Genomic DNA, 14,481 nt, shown 5'->3' with positions numbered 1-14,481 from the left:
GCCAAGTCCTAGGGGATGAGGGGTCTTGCCCCCCTAAAATATTTGAGGGGGCAGCCCCCCCCCCCAGGTTGATGGACATTTGTAGGGGAATCGTAGCTATATGTTATAATCCTCACTTGTTCTCAAAACGCACACTACAGTATAGTGATCTGAACACTGGTATTGCTTCAAAGCTGTATCACTTGATTCTGAGTACAGTGGTACCTCGGGTTAAGTACTTAATTCGTTCCGGAGGTCCGTTCTTAACCTGAAACTGTTCTTAGCCTGAAGCACCACTTTAGCTAATGGGGCCTCCCGCTGCCGCTGGGCCGCCGGAACACAATTTCTGTTCTCATCCTGAAGCAAAGTTCTTAACCCGAGGTACTATTTCTGGGTCTGTAACCTGAAGCGTATGTAACCTGAAGCGTATGTAACCCGAGGTACCACTGAAGCTTGAGAGCCTCCATGGACTTTACTAGACAGTAAGTACACAGGTCTGGGATGAAGGAGGGTGGAGGATTTGGTAGAGCACCAGGGCAGGAGGACCCGAAGTTGCTGTACTCTCCAGCCTATTCACAGCAGATTTGAAGCAGACAGAAAAGGAGCTGCCAAGTAGTAGACATAAAAAGGACCTAGGGGTCTTAGTAAATCACAAGCTTAACATGAGTCAACAGTGTGGTTCAGCAGCAGAACTAAAAAGGCTGGATGGCCATCTGTCATGGATGCTTCAGTTGAGCTTCCTGCATTTCGGGGGGTTGGGCTAGATGACCCTCGGGACCCCTTCCATCTACAATTCTATGATTCTATTACTGTGCAACTCCCAGACACTTGTTCCCTGGAAGCATGCACTTTAGAGCTTAAAAATGAGCGCTCTGTGATCAGCCAAGTTACTGAGGGAAGGCAGTTAGACAGTAGAGCAATACCCTACCCTGTTTAATTCTGTTCAGCTAATTGTAAAGTTTATGGCTCACAGGCACAATGTTCTTCTGCAATATCCTCACAGTGACAGCAATAGCTCAGACTGGTCTCAACTACATGGCAACTTGGACATGTTTGAGTTTGGGAGGGCAGCACAGGATAAGCCGCAGTGGTCACACCAGTTACGATAGGACATCCAGCTTCTAAAATAGTCCATTTCGGCTTGCCCTTTTTGAAACAAATCTTTAGAATGTGTCATGGACTGGCTGGATATAGAGACATGGTGGGAGACCCCAGCGGGGGAACTGCCTGGGCAATCCCCAGGGGAAGAAGGCCCAGAGCCAGGGGGTTGGTGGTGGGAATGAAGATGAGTGGTCAGAGGGAGGAGGAGTGGACTAGGAGAATGAGGTGTCAGTAGCAGGAGAGGTAACAGGGTTTAGGGAAGCAGAGACCAGTTCAGACTTTGACTTTTAGGCTGAAGCAGAGGCTGGAAGGGAGGGTGGCTAAGAGGCAGAGTGGAGGCCAGCTGCTGAAGAATTCAGGGAGTCTCCCCCTCCTGCTGCCTCCAGCTTCTCTCCCCCCCGGTCTCCAAGAACCCACAGAGAAATGAAACGGGTAGAGCATAGGGTGGTTGTGCATGGACACAGCCTGAGAATGTGTGGGAAAGACCTTGGAGAGGAAGGGTCCTAGTGGACACTTCAGTCTTTGCAACTGCTTCTTTGGGGCAAGACCTCCTAGAACAGGGGTCGGCAAAGGTTTTGTGGCTTGGGTCGGTTCACGGTCCCGCAGACGCCATGGTGGGCCAGTGTGTGTGCAAACGCTATTTCCGGTGCTCCTTCCAGTGCGAAGGAGGCGTGCACAGCTTTTGATTGGCTACAAGAGCTTCCTGCAGCCAATGGGAATCTGGCCAGCATAATGGAAGGCGGTCCCCGCTCTGTTCTGCGCCGGTTTAGTGCGGTGCACGGGAGCCGACTGAGCGTGCGGGGGGGTCCCCGAGTGGGCGGCAGGGTCCATGGGCTGGTTAAATGACCCCCTTATGGGCCTCTTGTGGACCATGGGCCTTAGGTTGCTGACCCCTGTCCTAGAATAAAGATCTAACTTAATTGGCCTCAAGTGATTTGTTGTTTTTTTGAGCCTGATATACAACTGACTACAGCCGTGTCAGTGGTTTAATTGTCACTACACTGGAGGCATCCATGGACATAATAGTTTTCACAATTATTGTGCACATTACTGAATTTCTTACATTTAGGCTGATTGATTATTGTCTTGAAATACAGATGCATGCTGAACTCATTCCTGCCATTCATTAAGTTTTTGTTTAATCAAGTTTATGTTTCTCCATGTTAGTTTCAGGAGTATTGTAAATATGAAGCACCATTATTAATTTCTTAGTAGGGATGATAGTGTCCTTTCCTGAGGATACTATTTACATGTCAAATATAGAAGCTTGTCTCAGAGAGAAACTCACCAAATAAGCCAAGCAAAGGAACATTAGCATGCATGGTTAAGGGATAAACTGCCACTTTTATTTTATAAAACTCCAAGTTTCCTTTCACATGTAACCAACAAAAATAAAGGTAAAAGTAAAGGGACCCCTGACCATTAGGTCCAGTCGCGGACAACTCTTGGGTTGTGGCGCTCATCTCGCTTTATTGGCCGAGGGAGTCGGCGCACAGCTTTTGGGTCATGTGGCCAGCATGACTAAGCCGCTTCTGGAGAACCAGAGCAGCGCACGGAAATGCCGTTTACCTTCCTGCTGGAGCGGTACCTATTTATCTACTTGCACTTTGATGTGCTTTCAAACTGCTAGGTTGGCAGGAGCTGGGACTGAGCAACGGGAGCTCACCCCGTCGCGGGGATTCGAACCGCCGACCTTCTGATCGGCAAGCCCTAGGCTCTGTAGTTTAACCCACAGCGCCACCCGTGTCCCATACCAACAAAAATAGGGAGCTTCTATATCCACCAGAACTCTTCATCAGGCTTCTGTTAAGCAAAGTGGAAGAGTGGACTGAGGAGGAACAGGGAGGAAAACTGCCTTGGAACTGAAGCCATAACATTTATGTCTGCATTGGTCAAAAAAATCATGATTTTGACCCCGAGGGAATTCCTGAGAACTAATTATGAATCCACGGCACTGCATTCCTTATACCCATAAAGCTTGCCCTGAAAGATTTTATTCCATTTTATTTCATTTTACTAGGTCAGCTGCTTATCTATTAGGCCGTATTCTATAAATGCCTACTGGAAATTGTGACTGGCTCTCAGAATTAATCCAGTGCTCTGCCATCACTCTGTGGAACATTGCCTCTTTTACAAGAGATGTAAAAACTCTGCACTAGACGCCATTCTCGTCATTAATGCCTGGAATCCTGCCCTTAGTCAATGTGCTTTATGTTCCTGAGTGACAGCTTGGCTGCTTATTCTGCAGCCCATCTGCTTGCATGGCAACTTGCCACCTTTGCAAGGTGATCTAGCTTTAGCAGAAACAGAACATCAGCCAGAGGGAAGCGACCTGGGAAAAGCCTGCCTCCAACTTTGGCATAAAGCACATCCATCCATTCAAACTTTCTATGGGCTTATGCCAGTAGATCTGCAGTACAAGAAAAACATGAAGCAACAGGCACAGCTATGATTTATATTGCAATTGTGAACCTGCCCAGAGAAATCAGCTGGGAACAACGACTTGCTTTACTGACATTTTTTTAAATCATTGTGTATTTATTTTCTGATTGCAAAGCTCATCCTTAATGTTTCAAGTCTATTTCAGATTCTTTAAAAATTTGAATATTTCATAGAAAGGCGAAGTACATATGTTATTAGAGTGTAGAAGAACCAACCAAACAAACAGATCCCATGTCTTCCAATATCCTGCTGGAGCAAGCCTTGAGCTCTTGCTGGTGGTCTGGGGCAGTGGCGTAGCGTGGGGGGTGCCAGGGGTGCCGGCCGCACCGGGCGCAACATCTGGGGGGGCGCGAGTCCAGAGGGAAGGGACAAGTTCCTTCCTCCGCCGGGCTCCCCGCCGCCGCCGCTGCGCTCCACTCACTGCTCGCAGGAGGAGCAGCCACTGCAGCAGTGCCGACGCCGCCACCGATCCCTGGCCGGGCACGGGCAGCCTCCGCACCCCGCCGCCTCCGCCATCCCCTCGGCCCAGCCACAGGCGGCGGCTGTTTCTGCCGACGGGGAGGGAGGAGAGCTCCGAGGGGCCTCGCCGCGCCCTGCGCTCCCCAAAACCCTCCGAGAGGAAGCCGGCGGGCGGGCGAGGGTCTCCCGGCGGAAGGGGGCGCCGCTGGCTCCGGCTCTCAGCGCAAGTCTCAGCCGCGGGGGGGGGAGGGCGCGCGAGGACAGAGTGCGGCTGGAAGCCCCCGGACCCGGCCGGGGGGAGGAGAGGCGCTCGCCAAGCCCGGATCTGGAGCGCCTCGGAGCGCCCAAGGAGAGGAGGGGGCGGGGAGGTACCCGAGGGGAGGGGGCTTTGGGGTCCTTGGCTCCTTCGCTCGCGCCCAGCCCCAGTGGCTTAGCGTGGGGGGGGTGCAGGAGGGCCGGCCGCAACATCTGGGGGGGCGCGCTCGCACTCGAGTGCTAAAATCCACGGGTTAGGGGGCGCAAATTACTTGCCTTGCCCTGGGTGCTGACAACCCACGCTACGCCACTGGTCTGGGGTGTAAAATGTTACAGAGGTTAATGTTTCTGCAGCATGTTTTCTGTTTTGTAATTTCATTAGTAACAATAGATGGGTACCAACTCCAAATAAATATTCGACAGGCTTGGCAGTTTCAAAGCTTTTAGCTTGGTTTACTAAAAACATGTCAAATAAATGTGCTAAATCAGATCACCCTCTAGGGCCATCAGGAAAATTCCTAGTACAAACTACCCTGTGCAAATCAAGTTGAAAATGAAAACTTCCCCATTCAAAGTTTTCCAGAAAATGTACATCATTGGCTCCTGCTCAGTAAAACTGTCTTTCATCTCAATTCTGCATTTGTTATCCCAACAGGAGACTCCACAGAAGGCAAAATCCAAGTTTACCAAGTCATAACCAGAGCTGTCTTTCCCATAGGGCTTAGTGATGCGTCGCACCAGGGCGCTGGCCTCTCAGGGGCGCCCCAGCAAGTGGGGGAGCTGTGAGGTTTTGCCGGCAGCCTCCCCCTTTCCCTGCATGCCCACCAGCTGCGCCCCACCAACTATAAGGCTGGAGGGTGTGCAGCTTCCCTCTGTGGGTTCCGCTCTCCTCCCGAGAAAGCTTGGGAGGGGCGAAACCTCACTCCCAAGCCTCTGCAGGGATCGCTCTCCCGCAGTGGCATGGGGGAGAGTTGAGCCCTCCCCCCCGGATGGCTGGCGCAGCTACGGCCACCCCAACACTATCCGTGGTAATTTGGCGGTGCCATAACTTCAAAAGAGAAAGCTTCCCCCCCCCCATGAGGTGATTGGTAAAAAGGAACTTGAAGCCCATTATATAGCCCTTCCATGCTTAACTAAGCACCAATTCCAATACAGTGGTAACTCGGGTTAAGAACTTAATTCGTTCCGGAGGTCCGTTCTTAACCTGAAGCATCACTTTAGCTAATGGGGCTTCCTGCTGCTGCCGCGCCGCCGGAGAGCGATTTCTGTTCTCATCCTGAAGCAAAGTTCTTAACCCAAGGTACTATTTCTGGGTTAGCGGAGTGTAACCTGAAGCGTATGTAACCTGAGGTACCACTGTATACCCTGAGTTGCCAGCTGCTCCTTATTCCAGGGCCCCCATCACTGCATTAAAAATATTTTAAACTTTAGGTCAGGTGGGAAGAATCCCAGACCCAGAAGGTGGCTGTGTCCCTTCAAGCATCTCCTTCTGGCTCACACACGCAGAATAAATATATCTATATGTATATCTATAGCTATCTCTATCTCTATATCTCTATCTAGCATCCATATTTCAGGCTCCTGAATCCTGAACCATAGCCATGCAAATTACTTCCCATATTTCCACAGAATATGTGCAGTTTCCTGTAGTCCAGACATTGCAGCATTTCCCTGATCATGGAAAATGTCAACCCTTCTGTTATCACTCCTAGCAAAAACGCAAAGGAGACAAATTGTGCTGACTTTGTAGCACGTGAAAAAGATGCCAAAGAGTTAAACGGTAGCAAGGAACATTTTTTTGCCGAGAAAAGATAGAGTAGCTTGAATACTCAAATAACTTCAGCCATGGGGATAATATAAATCCTATAAGAAGATCAAGAGAAGCCTAGCTGGAGTCTAAAGACATTTTCCTCAGCATTATGATCATAAACTTTGCTTATCTTGAATGGTACATGCTGCGCTATTGGTATGTAGCTAGAGCTCACTGGGTTCTTTTTGTTTAGCTGTACACCTAATCTTACCTCAAACTTATTTTGATTTACTGGGGCTCTTTTCATCAGAAATTATTTTCCAAGGCTAAACAAGAGCTATTACACCTGTTGCTGTTCCACAAATGGTGATCTTGCAACAAGAGTATTAATTCAAAACAGCCACTTCCTACTTCCTTTTTTTTCTTTTTTAAAAAAGAGTTACATAACAGCAAAAGTTTGGAGTCTCATTTGTCAGCCGTGTCTCAAAGCAAACGGCTCCTGCAACAGATTTGACACTTGCAAGAGACATGCTTTGGGTTTTTAAAAATTATTTTATCTAAATTAAAATCTTGTCCTATTTAAATGAAACACGGGCTACAGCCCCGTCCAATCAACCATTCTCTAGCTTCAGACTAGCCCACTGAAGTATTGGCTGAATGACTTTCACAGAAAATCCAATTAATATTTTCAGCAATTATAGCAATTCCCAATATCCATAGCAATAGTATAGCATAGTTTAACAATTCCCAATATCCATTCCTCTGAGACTGTATAGGATTTCACACTTCCCATTTCTGAGGTCTCACTATTATGATATATACTCCTGTTTTCTGGTCACAGCACCATAGGCAGAACAGATGGCTTTTATTTGAAGCACGTTGTCTGGATTCATGTACCCGAATTCTGAGGCTTGATGGGGGGGCAAGTTTTAGCAGGTGCCAGAAAGGGTACATTTCCGACCAACGGCCAGGCTCTTCCCCGGACTCAACTCTCGGGTCCCGGACTCTCAGCCTGGCGCCCCTGAGAACCCGGCACCTGGGTGCCCCACACCTCTAATGCCTATGGGTAAGACGGCCCTGTGTGGCACCTATAACACTTCCAGTTCCACTGATCGAAGCAGTCAAGTGGGTATATATGAACCTTTTGGCTTCAACCTGTCAACAGCAAGGCAAGGGGACTTTCAATTATGCAATTCTTTAATTAGATATAAATATTATAACATAAACAAACCAAGTCCAGGGGGAAAAACAACCAGAAACCAAACTAACCTCTTTACTCTTCTTCTCTTGCTCATCTCCTCCCACGTTTCCTTTCCTCCTTCTCTGAAGCAATCTTCCTTCCATATTCTCCCTGAAATCTTTTTCTTTCTTTCTTGATAATACCTTGTAACACAGGGACAGGCAGAAAAGGGCAAAGCCAGCCTTAAATTGCCCTTATAAAGAACCAGAGCAGATTCCCCAGCAAATGTTCTTAAAGAGAGGTCAAATCTAATTAATAGCAGTGAGAGAGATAGGTTTTCTTCTTTGCGTGAAAACTGGAGCTGAGCCAAAATTTCTCAGGAGCCTTTTTTTTTTCTGAAGCAAGTCCTGAGATTTTCTTTCACCCCTGTAGAAAAATAAAAAGACCACTTTACTAAATTTTCTTTGTTCATTCTTCACCTCTCATGCACACAATGCACAGAATACAGTGGTGCCTCGCAAGACGAAAAGAATCCGTTCCGCGACTCTCTTCGTCTAGCGGTTTTTTCGTCTTGCGAAGCAAGCCCATTGACGGCTTAGCGGATTAGCGCTATTAGCGGTTTAGCGGCTTATTGGCTTAGCGGATAAGCGGCTTAGCAGCTTAGAAAAAGGGGGGGGGAGAAAAAAACCCCCCGCAGGAACTCGCAAGACATTTTCGTCTTGCGAAGCAAGCCCATAGGAAATTCGTTTTGCGAAACACCTCCAAAATGGAAAACTCTTTCGTCTAGCGAGTTTTCCGTCTTGCGAGGCATTCGTCTTGCGGGGCACCACTGTAATGCTAGAACTGAGGTGTGCAAAATGGTGGCCAGGCTGACTACACTGTTGCTGTGGTCGCAGTGACAACTTAGATATCTTTTCCTCTCCTGCTAAAGAAATTTTGTGAAATAGCCTCCCCGATTTGCCAGGAAACAGGGGTGGATAATTTTAAGAGGCCATTCGTGTACCATTCAAATACAAAATTTCCCATGGAGTTTTCTGATAACAGATAAACATTAAATACAGATATAAATATTTTACATAAAGTGTCTGTCTCCAACGTTAATGAAGTAATCTAACTAACTAACTAACTAACTAACTAACTAACTAACTATGTGGGGTCTTGCTAAAATTGGCTTAAGCAGCAACAGCAACAAAAGTGTTTCTAATTTCAAGCCAGATTTTAAGGGCATGCAGTGCAACCTTTTACATATTTACTCCGAAAATCTGTTCCAAGTGTTCAGCAGAGCTTGCTCAGAAGTAAATGGGCCTGGATTTGCAGCCTTGATTTGCAGCCTAAACCCTTAGTCCTACAACACAAAACCAGATTATAAAGCATATTTACTCAAAAAGTAGGTCCTGCAAGGGCTGCCATATTTTGAAGAGCAAAAAAGAGGACACATTTGCCGACTTCTATGGATCAAATTTAGACTGGTTTCGAGCCTATTTAACTATGATGCTGCTCATGGAAATCTAGACATTCAACCTGAGCATCTTTCCATTCCTGTCCACAGAGGCTTCTCCTGAAATGAAAATAGCAGCTTGGGAGAGACTGTTTTTGTCAGGGAGGTGGTAGGCAGAGAGAATCAATCTCCTCTCTCCACCCTCCTCCTGCAGCTGCTCTGACTCCAAGGATACTATTTCCCCCCAAATTGTGCCATTTAATTAATTTCATGTCAGGTTTTGCTCAGCTGTATGGGAGCTACTTCCCACAAGAGGACTCAGCACTGCTGCCTAGGGCTGCAAAATGAGAGATCCTCAACACACCTCTTGCCTCCCTGATGGCTTTCCCCCCATCCATTCTTCCCCTGATCCTGGCACCCACTTCCTTTTCCTGACTGCAGAAATCCAGGTGTAATGTACAGCAGCAGCAAAAGGGAAGCAGATGAGGCTTGGGGGAGGAACAGGTGAGGTACCCATTCCCATAAGGCAGTGATGATGAACCTTTTAGAGATGGAGTGCCCAAACTGCAACCCAAAACCCACTTATTTATCACAATGTGCCAACAAGGCCATTTAACCTGAATTGGTAGCTGTCACTACTCTGACTCCTATTTAGCCCTTAAGAAAGAAGTAAGTGGTTACCATATTGCTTTGAATCTGGAGAATTTGTGTGAAGTCTAGGCAAGCTCTCTCAGTGTTTGCATTGAAAGAGAAGATGCATATAGATCTTTTTACGGTTCATTAACCTAACAATTAAGGATGCGGGTGGCACTGTAGCCTAAACCACTGAGCCTAGGGCTTGCCGATTGGAAGGTGGCAGTTCGAATCCCTACGACGGGGTGAGCTCCTGTTGCTCGGTCCCAGCTCCTGCCAACCTAGCAGTTCGAAAGCATGTCAAAGTGCAAGTAGATAAATAGGTACCACTCCGGCGGGAAGGTAAACGGCGCTTCCGTGCACTGCTCTGGTTTCGCCAGAAGCAGCTTAGTCATGTTGGTCACATAACCCGGAAAAACTGTCCGTGGACAAATGTCAGCTCCCTCGGCTGGTAAAGAGAGATAAGCGCTGCAACCCCAGACTTGTTCACAACTGGACTTAACTGTCAGGGGTCCTTTACCTTTACCTTTTTAACCCAACAATTACCCATTCTCAGCACTGTTGTTTGCCTTCATGAAGGTAAATGTAGTTAATGTTTTGACATCACCACCACAAGACTGCGTGTGTCTTCTCTATGAGATACTCATCTTCTCTGTTAGGATAAAATACTTGTTTCTGCAGCAGCCGGAGCAGGTTTTAGAGAAAATCAATTCCAACAGTGTTTTCCCCGCTCCCTCGCCAAGCCCCGACCGGCCCCTATGCAGGGTATCCGGTGTGGCACATCCTCACTCACTGTACTTGGCTGTGGTTGAGCTTGGCAAAGAAGTATGGCAGAAAGTGGGAGGCGATCATGGCATGGCACGGCACGGCCAGTGGGGCCCGGAATAACGAGGAGGATGGGGCAGGGGCGCCCCTGCCTGGCTACCCAGCACTGGAACAAAGTGGCTTCCTGAAGCTCACCAGCCATGCCATCCTCCCCTGCTGGCTCCTACGTGACGCACCCTGCCCAGCGCCTCCCATTGGCCCCAGCCGGAGGGTGTGTAAAGCCTCAACCTCGCAGCAGGAGGAAGAGGAAGGTGGCTGCTCGGCTGCCCAAGTTGAGCTGAGGACTCGACGCACCGCTCTCGCCTTCTGCCGGCTCTGTGCTGGGGCAACGGCATGTGTGCCCACAGAGAGGGCTCTGAGTGCACCCTCTGGCAACGCATGCCATAGATTCGCCACCACTGCCATAAGGCATAGATGGGGAGCCTGTGGTCTTCTGGACGCGTGACGCCTATCAGCCCCAGCTAGCATGGCTAATGGCCAGGGAGCTGTAGGGTAACAACATCTGGAAGGCCACAGGTGCCCCATCCCTGCCTACGATGGGAAATGCAGCTCCTCACTCACACTTTCTTCAGCCAACTTTGCTGAAACACCAGGGATGCTCTACCCTCCCTTTACCCTGCTTGGTTTCCAGTTGCTCGGCTGAAGCCTTCCAGCAGCTTACATTGCCAGTTGCCCCTTTCCAGTTCTATCCCCCGGGGTTCTCTTTTAGATGGCTTCTCGCTTGGTGTAGTTTGGTTCCCATGGCAACTATTGGAAGCTAGCAGCCTACCTCTCTTCTGCTTTCCAGCAAGAACTCACTACTACATCTGGGAAGCCTCATCAGTGCCTGAAGCCAAGTCCTAATATCACAATGCTAGCAAGTCTGAGTGCACACCCTTCCACCACCGCAATTATTTCCATCTCCGTGGGCAAATTTAGCCTCAGTCTGTCTTTCTTTTCAAAACCTTACTTCTTAAAATCCTGAATCGCTTGCCTTAGCCAAAGGAACGTGCATTATTTGATTGTGATTTCAGATACTAACCCTTTCACAAATAGTTATGTGGTAGCAGAACTTAGGCTACAAAGGGATGATCTGCTGGCAGTTTTATTTCAAGTGAACTGGAGGGAATACAAAAGAATGAAGGAACGATGTGTCTTTAAAAACCGCAGTTCAACAGGTGCGGTGTCTCCCTTCAGAGGAATACAGCTATAGGTAAATCAACAGTTGTTGAATTTTGGCACTGTGTCCCTGTCACAGAAAGGGTAATCCAGAAAAGATTTTAAAAAAGAAGCCAGCATGCTTATCTATGATAACAATGAGAAGAAGTGCTTTGCTGTTAAGAGTATGGTACTTTCACTTAATTAACTGGCAAATGTTTGATATTTGACACTTATACACACTTTTGTTAAAGCAGGAAGATGCTTTAAAATATTATTGTGAAATGGCTGCCTTGTTGATTCTATGGAAACACACACACACACACACACACACACACACACACACAATTTCCTACCTAGAAGTCCAGTTTTATGTCAAAGAAATCTGTTCAAACTGCTTTGTTCACCTTCAGAAGTTATTCTGAATGTTTCGGCCTGCCGCAGCTTCTTTGTAAAACTGCCATACACACTTCCCAATAGCATATAACCATAGAACAATAACTGAACGAGAGGCACCACCATGGGGTACTTAAGTCAGAGGGACCTGGGTTCAAATCCACAGCCAGAAATCCCACAGGGTGATCTCATGCTAACAGCTGCTGTTCTTCATTGTGACTTCAGGGTATTTGTGAGGAGGGAAGGGGCAACAAGTATGCTGCCAAGAGATCGGGGGGGGGGGGGGCCTCAAAATGGCATAAATGAATGACCCCACCCCACGATGGGATAGAAGGTTCACAGGCTATGAAGGACTTGCTTACAAATTTATTGACAGCTGCACGAATTATGATAGCTAGGAAGTGGAAGGGGCAAGCAGAATATAAAATGGAAGAATGGTATAAAGAGGTGTGGGATATAGCTATATAAATGATAAGTTAACAGGTGCCATTAAGGTAAGATAGTGGATACGCAGGAGAAATGATTCTGAGGAGATATAGAGGGTGTTTTTAGAATTTGTACTGTTAAAACGGATGGGGTCAAACCATCACAAGAGGTGTTGAAATTTTGGGAGGTTGGATAGTTATAATGGAATGGTGTTGATGGCGGGGTGCACATTTTTATTCTTATTTATTTATGATTATTACTTTGTCAAAATAAAAAAGAATAAAAATGAATGAATGACACCCCCACCGCACCCTTTCAGGTGGCAAGACTGTGGGCAAGATGATGATATCAAGAGTCCTTTGACAGAGAACTCACTGCCCCTCCTCGTATTAAGTGTCAGGAGCTTGTCCTACACTCGAGTAGGACCCTGGCAGAGACACAGGCCCAACTGGCATGTTCTCTCCCTCCTGGTCGTTCATTCGTGAGCTTCAAAAGCTTTCTTCTGCCTGAACATCACAGCGACCAATGCCAACAGACATCAGCACACTTAGGGATCCGCAGAGTCTTCACAGCTTGCGTAACAGACCTCAGCAACTCAGCATTCTGGCTAATCTACCTTATTTACATATAAACACACATGGAGCACTGCAACATGGCTTCTCTCTCTCTAGCATCAGACAGCAAAAAGGAAAAGAACAAAGGACAACAGTCCCACTGCATGGAACACAGTAACACAAACATCTTGTCTCCGTCACTTCCCACTTTGTGGAGTCAAAACATACACCGTCATGTGATAGACAAAAACCCCATGCCTGCAATCATGGAGCAGGAATTCTAACATTAAGCACCCCCCATCATGAAGACTTTGGACATAACAGCAGGGTGAGGGGTCTGGTAAACATCACAAGGCCTTAAAACAACCATAGCTTTTATTGATACTTATCTAACAGTGTAGTGTCTGGAGTGTTGGACTACGACACACTCTAGTTCAAATCCCCACTTAGTCATGAAGCTCATTGGGTGACCGTGTGCCGGCCACGGCCTCTCAGCCTAAATCTACTTCACAGAGATGTGATGGGGATTACATGAGGAATGGGAGAACCACCTACACCACCCTGAGCTCTTGTGGGGGAGGTACAATATAAAAGCAATAAATAAACGATCAATGTGTGCATGCAGGGTCCAATGCATTTCAAAGCTTTATGACATACAGAGGAACAACAGCTGCATCTTTTGGGGGCAGCTATACACAATCCTACTTTTAATAAAGTTTTTGCATGCAAAGGTTTTGGGGCAGTTATACTGCTTTGTTTCCAGTCTGTGCATGTCCTGTAACTTCCTGCTGAAATCCTGTAACTTTTTATATCACAAATGTCCCAGTTTATGTTTTGTCCCACTTCTGTTGAGCTATATAGTGCAAGATTGCTCCTCCAGATGGCAACAATATGGTAGCATTGAGGAAGCATCACAGAACTAATAAAGCAGAATGATGTGTAAACAGCCAGTCCAGCATAAATCCCCCACCAATGAACTATTAATACATCAATTACACGCTGCAGAGTACATACACACACACCCCACAGGCAGGAGCCCGTAAGTTTTTCTTTCTACTTAATTTTTCCCTAAGCCCTTCATTCAATATCTTTTGTTTGCATTATCCTATGATTTGCTACTCCCCCCCCCCCCGCATTGCCCAATATCTCTCCCTTGCAGAGTGCATGCGAGCTAACATCTCACTCTGTTGTCACAGTGCAATTTTTCTTTTACTATCTCATGGGAGCTGAATCCATATATTTTCCCTTTGATTCTTTTAAATAACCTTCAAACTGACTTTAAAATAAGGCACATTATGTTATTTTTCTCCCAGTGCAGCCTTACAAACTCTCTGCGGGTGTGCTGCTAGCATAGTGCTAATGATTTATGTGTAAAAATAAAGGCTGCCCCTCAATTCGATTATGGCTTTTAATTCTTTCCATGCACGGCCAGTTTGTCATCTCAACTCCAAACATGGTACTTGAAAGCAAGTCCCATAATGTCAGGGAAATGTACTTCCAATATAACTTACCCTCTGCTGTGCAGCCCAACAGCAGCATAAATGCTAAGGGCCTTTGCTTTCTCATGGGAACAGTTTATGTATAAGGTGATTCATTGCAACTGCAAACTACTGGGCATTCACTTTTTCTGGGAGGGAGAAGGGGGCTGCACTTTCTGCCCCTCTGTCACATCACCCGGCCCTGTCGCCTTCCACACGCTGGTAGCGGAGTCTGAAGTGGGGAGCCTCTGCTATGGTGTAGGACAGGGGTCAGCAAAAAATTTTCAACACTGTCCACTGTCCCTCAGACCTTGTGGGGGGCCGACTATATTTTGGAAAAAAAATATGAACGAATTCCTATGCCCCACAAATCACCCAGAGATGCATTTTAAATAAAAGGAAACATTCTACTCATGTAAAAACACGCC

General features: G+C 47.1%; 1 protein-coding gene across 3 annotated transcripts in view; it reads right to left on the bottom strand.

The window, feature by feature from the left end:
- The window catches only part of ATP2C1 (ATPase secretory pathway Ca2+ transporting 1), a 69,983-nt gene extending 58,234 nt beyond the window's left edge, over window positions 1–11,749 (bottom strand). The window contains exons 1-2 of one of the 3 annotated variants that reach the window (XM_083705599.1): window positions 11,556–11,749; window positions 7,256–7,592 (exon numbers count right to left, since the gene is read on the bottom strand). In XM_083705599.1, the coding sequence (XP_083561725.1) occupies window positions 7,256–7,330 (75 nt within the window). In that variant the 5' untranslated portion in view covers window positions 7,331–7,592; window positions 11,556–11,749. Of the gene's footprint in view, window positions 1–7,255; window positions 7,593–10,677; window positions 10,693–10,723; window positions 10,786–11,555 lie in introns of those variants that run through there. The other 2 variants (XM_083705598.1, XM_083705597.1) reach the window with 2 other exon arrangements.
- Between the last annotated feature and the right edge of the window lie 2,732 nt (window positions 11,750–14,481).

Source organism: Podarcis gaigeae (genome assembly GCF_964106915.1).
Source record: "Podarcis gaigeae genome assembly, chromosome: 12".
In the NCBI taxonomy this organism is placed as follows: domain Eukaryota; kingdom Metazoa; phylum Chordata; class Lepidosauria; order Squamata; family Lacertidae; genus Podarcis; species Podarcis gaigeae.
The sequence above is the reverse complement of the archived record's forward strand: the minus strand, read 5'-3'. Positions and strand labels throughout refer to the sequence as shown.